The sequence below is a fragment of the Danio rerio genome, chromosome 23, assembly GCF_049306965.1.
Source record: "Danio rerio strain Tuebingen ecotype United States chromosome 23, GRCz12tu, whole genome shotgun sequence".
Lineage (NCBI taxonomy): Eukaryota > Metazoa > Chordata > Actinopteri > Cypriniformes > Danionidae > Danio > Danio rerio.
The window spans coordinates 50,002,501-50,010,000 of NC_133198.1; the positions used below are offsets into that span (position 1 = coordinate 50,002,501).

Genomic DNA, 7,500 nt, shown 5'->3' on the forward strand with positions numbered 1-7,500 from the left:
TTTGTAAAAACGAATGCTGGCTAACTTAATTCCTTCATGTTGTCTCTACACAAATTGATTGTGTGGAGCCCAGGATCATTACCGGTGCATTATATTATCATAAACCTTTAAAAACCTCTACATTTATTCAGGTGAGTGTCTACATTTAGGAAGGTTTCTATGCAGAGTGTTATACAGTACACAATGCTGCTTTAACACAGTGGATTTGTGCTGGACAACATGAAGGAATTAAAGTTAACTTAATATTATTCATTCATTCATTTTCTTGTCAGCTTAGTCCCTTTATTAATCCGGGGTTGCCACAGCGGAATGAACCACCAACTTATCCAGCACGTTTTTATGCAGAGGATGCCCACAGCTGCAACCCATCTCTGGGAAACACACACACACACACACACTCATACACTACAGACAATTTAGCCTACTCAATTCCCCTATAGCGCATGTGTTTGGACTGCGGGGGAAACCGGAGCACCCGGAGGAAACCCACGCCAACACAGAGAGAACATGCAAACTCCACACAGAAACATCAAATTAGCCGAGGTTCGAACCAGCGACCTTCTTTCTGTGAGGCGACAGCACTACCTACTGCACCACTGCATCGCCCCAGTTAACTTAATAGTTTTAACAAATTTAAGTGGATTGAAGATAAAACAAATTAGTTGTACCATCTCATTTCAATAATTAGCTTGAACAAGCAGCAAAAGTCATCATTAGAGAGTAAACGAGACCAATAACCAGACCGGGAACAGTAGTACAGTGCTCAGCATATATGAGTTTTAAATTTTATTTATATTTAAATAATATTTATTTAAATATTTCTCAAATGATGTTGAACAGATTGAGGAAATGTTCTCAGTATGTCTGATAATATCTGTTCTTCTGGAGAAAGTCTTATTTGTTTTATTTGGATTAGAATAAAAGCAGTTATTAATTTTTTAAACACCATTTTAAGGATTAAATATTATTAGCCCCTTTAAGCTATTTTTTTCTGATAGTCTCCAGAACAAACCACTGTTATACAATGACTTGCCTAATTACCCTAACTTTACCCTAATTACCCTAGTGAAGCCTTTACATGTCACTGTAAGCTGAACACTAGTGTCTTGAAGAATATCTAGTCTAATATTATGTGCTGTTATCATGACAAAGAGAAAATAAATCAGTGATTAGAGATGAGTTATTAACACTGTTATGTGCAGAAATGTGTTGGAGAAATCTGCTCTCCGTTAAACAGAAATTGGGGAAAAATAAACAGGGGGTGAATAATTCTGACTTCAACTGTATATTGGTGCGTTTCAACAAAATAGATTAACTAAACAAAAATATTTATTAAAATAATGTTTCAGTCACAGAACATCTTTAGAAATAGAAAAATAAAGCATTAAAATGCAGGCAAAATATTGCAAAAAATGACAAACTACAACATGTCAAATAAATATGTTTATATTTAGTTTCTTTTCATTTCTGCTATTTTGTTGCCATTTTTCTAACATATAAATGTGGCTGTACTAGTTTTGAACCATTAGCGTAAGTTATTTTGTTAGATGAGCTCCAGATTTGTCTTGAGTTCTGACTAAACGAATGCATGTGCTCACATATACTGTAGAGCTTACTATGGTAAAATCTGAGTTTAAATGAAAGATTTGTGAGGGGTGTACTGATATATGCTGAGCACTGTATGAGCAGAACAATACTCACTGCTCTGTTGAAGCATGAGGAGCAACAAACACTCCGCTTCACATAAACACTTCAGCAGTGCATTATTGCCAGCCATCAGATAGACCAGATTAATCTGTGGTCACACTGGACTTCTCTCTCCGTAGACTTCCATTCATGTGTACGCGAATATGTCAGACCAGAAGTTTCGCACATCGCTGAGTTGCAGAGTTCAAGCTTAGTGAAGTCTGACCTGTGAAATCACATCACTTGACTGCGTGAGACAGATCAAGGATCAAAACATGACCTCTCTGGACAGAAATGTAAAAATATGGACCAATCGCTCGCTTTATTTACGTCTAATTATCTTGTAAATTATACTTATATTATCTACTAAATATTACGAATTAGATTGTACCATTCATACGAATTAGCCAATAAATCAAAAAGTTACGAATTGCCGTGAGATTGCGTTGGATTAAACACAGACTTATATGGGTACTACAATATTACTAAACATTAGTGAAATAATAATAATGATAATAAGTAGGTTAGTGTATCTCCATTCAGCCATTTTTCTCTCTACAAGCTTTACGTTTCATTAAAGAGCTCAGATGAGTGTTTAGTGTCTGATAGTGTAGTTTAGTGTCCAGTCTCTATGTAATAATCAGGATAATGTAGATCCCGCCGGTGCTTATTCAGAATAAACCCTTCAGTCTTCCACAGGAGCTGCTGATGATCCTGCAGTGCTGTATTCTGAAGAGCCGCCGGCTGGATCTACATTAGCCCTTACTTTTCCTCCATTTACAACAGACGTGTTTTTCCACAACTGATTTGCATGTGCTGGAACACATCACTGACCGCTTGTTGTTCAGTCTAGAGAAGAACAAACTTTTTATTTAAATATTCAATTATTGCGTTATTACGAATTTGGCCGAGCTTGTCGCCACCAGAACCACCACTGTTAGAAAGCAGAGTAAAATCCCGCCACCAGTTAAAGGCACCCAGACGTCCCAGAGTATCCGCCAGTGATTTTCAGGCTGGTCCGCATCATCCATACCTGCTCCGATCCGCATCCGGCCGCTGTGATTGGCTCTCGCTGAGGATCCCATGATCCTCTGCTTCATCTCTGAGGACAGGACGCGGCCCTTCTGCATCCACTCCTGCATCTTGTTGACAGTGACGCCGGGCTGTTTCGGCACCATCGCATCGCTGACCGACTGGTGTTTACGATCTTCGCTAGAGTTTGCGCTATCATTGCGAACCATTCGCACACTGGAAAGCGAAGCTTCCTCGTAAGTGTTTGCAGTCGAGGAATATTTGACTCTGCTATCGCTGACTGAGCGCTGCAGCGTCGGTTTGGTGTTCGCTTTGAGAATATTCTGCAAACTTCTACTCTGCGAAGACCCCACGCTACACGACTGAGCAACCAACGTAAAGAACGCAGAGTCCGAGCCGAACGGCTGCTGACCGCTGCGCTCTTCAGACAGACACACATCACTTTTATCGGTGGATTGTGTGCTAACGCTATCGTGAGAGCGACTCGAGCTGCTCGCCTGATCCACAAATCCGTTATCTTCCACTTGACCATCCAGGCTGATGTTGTGCATGGTGTTTATCAACAGATAATAGGCCTCTTTGAGCTGCGACTTCAGCCGGTCTGTCTCCTGCGTGGACTCTGTTAGTTCAGTAGTGTTTGTCTGTCTGTCATCGCAGTTGTTTTGCGTGCAGGACTCATAAAAGGGCAGAATCTGGTTATCATAATAATCGTCGTCCTCGCTGTCCACCGAGTGGTGCCGAGGGGCCCCTTCCCTCCGCCCGGGGGCCGCTGTTAGTTCCAGATCAGTGGGGAAAAAAGTTGGACTTTGTAACGCTGGCATGCTGAAAGCTCCGCGATACTCCTCTAGAACTCGAATTAAATCGCTTCCGTCAATATAATCAAACACGGAGTTGAGTTTTGGGCTCCGCTCGGTGATGTTTTTCCCGGCCTTTTGCTCGAGAGCTGTAACATTCGCGTCTTTATTCTCGATATCTTGACCATCTGCTCGCTTTAAAGCCTCTGTTTTGGGGTTTAAATCGCAGTTTCCGAAGCCGATCGAGTCTCCGACAGTGTGGAAGCGCTTCGGCTTGGTTTGTTCGCTCCGATCCACCGCCTCGCCTGCGGGACCCCCGGACTCTGAGCCCCCGCTCCGGTGTACTCGCACCGCCGCCGCAACCGCGCTACAGCCGAGACCCGGCGCCCGGATCCCGGTCACACAGCTCGGTTCACCCCGCATCTCATCTGAAATATAACCCCTCTCTGTCTGCGTTTGAGAAACTTTTGCTTTACCTTCTCTCTCCCGGCTCGCGTCTTTCCCTTTGGGTTTCTTGCCCCTGAGTTTGGCTAGAATTGTCCTCCGCAGAGGATCAGCCATCGGTACCGGTCCGATCCTCCAGCGTTAGTTCCGTTCAGCGGCGTTCCGGAGCAGAAGTAACCGAGCGAGAAGCGCGTCTGTGCGGCCAGGAGACTCCGACACGCCGCGGTCACCGCGCAGCTCCATGATCCACTGAAATCAGATCACACACACACACACAACACACATTCACAGTCTCCCCCCTCCCCTCGCTCGCTCTGTGTGTGTGTGTGTGTGTTGAAATAGTTCAGATAGTTTCTGTGGGGGTTAAAGGTTTAGAGGCGGAGCTCAAACAAACTCCACATGCAGCTCTGCAGCTCCTCAGCAACACCACACTGGAACACTTACAGCTACTAGCAGTGAGTAAAACACTTTAGATAACAACAACACTAATGTTTATCATGAAAATACAAATAAGCTTAGGTAATGAACTACAGTTATTATTTATCCACACTCAATCAAATATTATTTATGCACCTTCATCTATCCAATATTTAAAAAAATACCATTAAGTTACCCAGTAACATGCATTTATTACACACACACACACACACACACACACACACACACACACACACACACACACACACACACACACACACACACGCACGCGCACGCACACGCACACACACGCACACACACGCACACACACGCACACACACGCGCGCACACACACACACACACACACACACACACACACACACACACACACACACACACACACGCACACGCACACACTACTGGTCAAAAGTTTGTGGTCAGTATGATTTTTAAATGTTAATAATAATAAATAATTTTAAATAATAATAATAAGCTTCTCCTGCTCACCAAAGCTGCATTTATTTTATCATAAATACAGTACGAATTGTAGAATTGTCAAATGTTATTAAATAACAAAAAGTAGTCTATAATTTAATAAAAAAATGTAGTCCAGTGATTTTAAAGATTTTCCCAGAGATGGGTTGCAGGGAAGCTGGAAGGGCATCTGCTGCGTCAAAACCTGCTGGATAAGTTGGCGGTTCATTCCACTGTGGTGACCCCGGATTAATAAAGGGACTATGCCAAAATGAATAAATGAATGAATAAATGAATGATTTTAAAGATTTTCCGCTTCATTTCAGAATCACATGATCCTTCAGAAATCACTAATAAATATAATATTAATATTAATAATAATAACAACAATTATTACTATAAATACTATTATTATTATTATTAATGGTAATAGTAATAAAAGCAATAATGAATGTAGTAATAATTTTTATTTGAAACTACATACAATAAGAAAACAGTTATTTACATTTTTTATAAATATCTAACAATTTTTTTACATGTAATAAATGCTAACATTTAATATATATATATATATATATATATATATATAGTAAACAAACTCACATATTTTAAATATTTTCCAATAACTAATTTCTAAAAACATATTTCTTTTCTCTTTGTCATGATGACAGTAAATAATATTAGACTAGATATTCTACAAGACGCTTCTATACAGCTTAAAGTGACATTTAAAGGCTTCACTAGGGTAATTAGGGTAATTAATCAATAATCATTAAGGGTTAATAATATAGGCTACAGCCGTTTTTACAGTTTTAGAAAATATTTTTTTATTCCAGTTCAACTAAAAAAAAACGGAAACCGGAGCACCTGGAGGAAACCCATGCCAACACGGGGAGAACATGCAAACTCCACACAGAAACACCAACTGACCCAGCCGGGACTCAAACCAGAGACCTTCTTGCTGTGAGGCCACAGTGCTAACCACTGAGCCACCGTGCCGCCCACACATCTATTAATATCAGTAATTCCTGTAATAGTGTTGTAGTTCTCAGTGTAATTGTGGCGTAATGTGCGGTGTAATCTGCCTGATTAAGCTCCATGTTGGCTGGAAGCGGCAGCATTAATTTATGCGCCTGTCCAAAGCTGGAGATGGGTTTATATTAGCGATAATGATCAGGGCTGTTCAAACACTCGTTCTGACTAACAGGCTGACGATTACGCCTCAATAGGATAATCACAGCATATGTATGAGGGCATTATTGAGATGACAGCCCATCCGCTCTGCATTGATATGGCGCGCTGCTGTTCATCAGCCTGTCGGAGCCTGTCGGAGACATAGATCATCAACACGGCAAGTCTCAGCAGCTCCAGATCCTCAGATTAAACTCTGACTCACGCTTTTCCTGCACACACACACACACTTACACACACACCACAAACAGTGCATGAATCACACATCAGGAGGCATCATATTGATAAAAGCACACGGTGGAATGCTGCAAGGCTCTGTGTTAACTGTTATGCTTATGATGCTAACTCTATATGAACTGCTGATCTACTGGGATTTTCACGCACAACCATCTCTAGGGTTTACAGAGAATGCTCCGACAAAGAGGAAATATCCAGTGAGCGGCAGTTCTGTGGGCGCAAATGCCTTGTTGATGAGGCCAGAGGTCAGAGGAGAATGGCCAGACTGGTTCCAGCTGATAGAAAGGCAACAGTAACTCAAATAAGCACTCGTTACAACCGAGCTCTGCAGAAGAGCATCTCTGAACACACAACACGGCCAACCTTGAGGCGGATGGGCTACAGCAGCAGAAGAGCACACCGGGTGCCGCTCCTGTCAGCTAAGAACAGGAAACTGAGGCTACAATTCACACAGACTCACCAAAACTGGACAATAGAAGATTGGAGAAACGTTGCTGCTCTGATGAGTCTCCATTTCTGCTGACACATTCGGATGCCCGGCTCAGACAACATGAAAGCATGGATCATCCTGCCTTGTATCAGCGGTTCAGGCTGGTGGTGGTGGTGTAATGGTGTGGGGGAGATTTTCTTTGGGTCCATTAGTACCAATTGAGCATCAACGCCACAGCCTACCTGAGTATTGCTGCTGACCATGTCCATCCCTTTATGAGCACAGTGTCTCCATCTTCTGATGGCTACTTCCAGCAGGATAACGCAGCATGTCATAAAGCTCAATCATCTCAGACTGGTTTCTTGAACATGGCGATGAGTTCACTGTACTCAAATGGCCTCCACAGTCACCAGAGCTCAACCCAATAGAGCAGCTTTGGGATGTGGTGGAACGGGAGATTGGCATCATGGATGTGCAGCCGACAAATCTGCAGCAACTGTGTGATGCTATCATGACAATATGGAGCAAAATCTCTGAGGAATATTTCCAGTAGCTTGATGAATCTATGACATGAAGGATTAAAGCAGTTCTGAAGGCAAAAGGGGTCCGACAAGGTACTATTAAGGTGTACCTAATAAAGTGGCCGCTAAGTGTACACTGTATGCTTCCACTTTTTTATGCTGATGATAACTCTATCTCTTCTCACCTGACCATTTGAACAAATTAACTTATCTAACAGACTGTTTAGCTGATATCAACAATCCACTAATAACTATTATGAAGACAATTGGGGTC

At 42.1% G+C, this 7,500-nt stretch overlaps 1 protein-coding gene across 3 annotated transcripts in view; it reads right to left on the bottom strand.

The window, feature by feature from the left end:
* The window catches only part of syde2 (synapse defective 1, Rho GTPase, homolog 2 (C. elegans)), a 52,342-nt gene that overhangs the window by 39,516 nt on the left and 5,326 nt on the right, over positions 1-7,500 (bottom strand). The window contains exon 1 of one of the 3 annotated variants that reach the window (XM_073939505.1): positions 3,989-4,207. The exons of 1 other annotated variant lie outside the window; for it this stretch is intronic. In XM_073939505.1, the coding sequence (XP_073795606.1) occupies positions 3,989-4,073 (85 nt within the window). In that variant the 5' untranslated portion in view covers positions 4,074-4,207. Of the gene's footprint in view, positions 1-2,719; positions 4,208-7,500 lie in introns of those variants that run through there. One more of the 3 variants, XM_073939504.1, reaches the window with a different exon arrangement.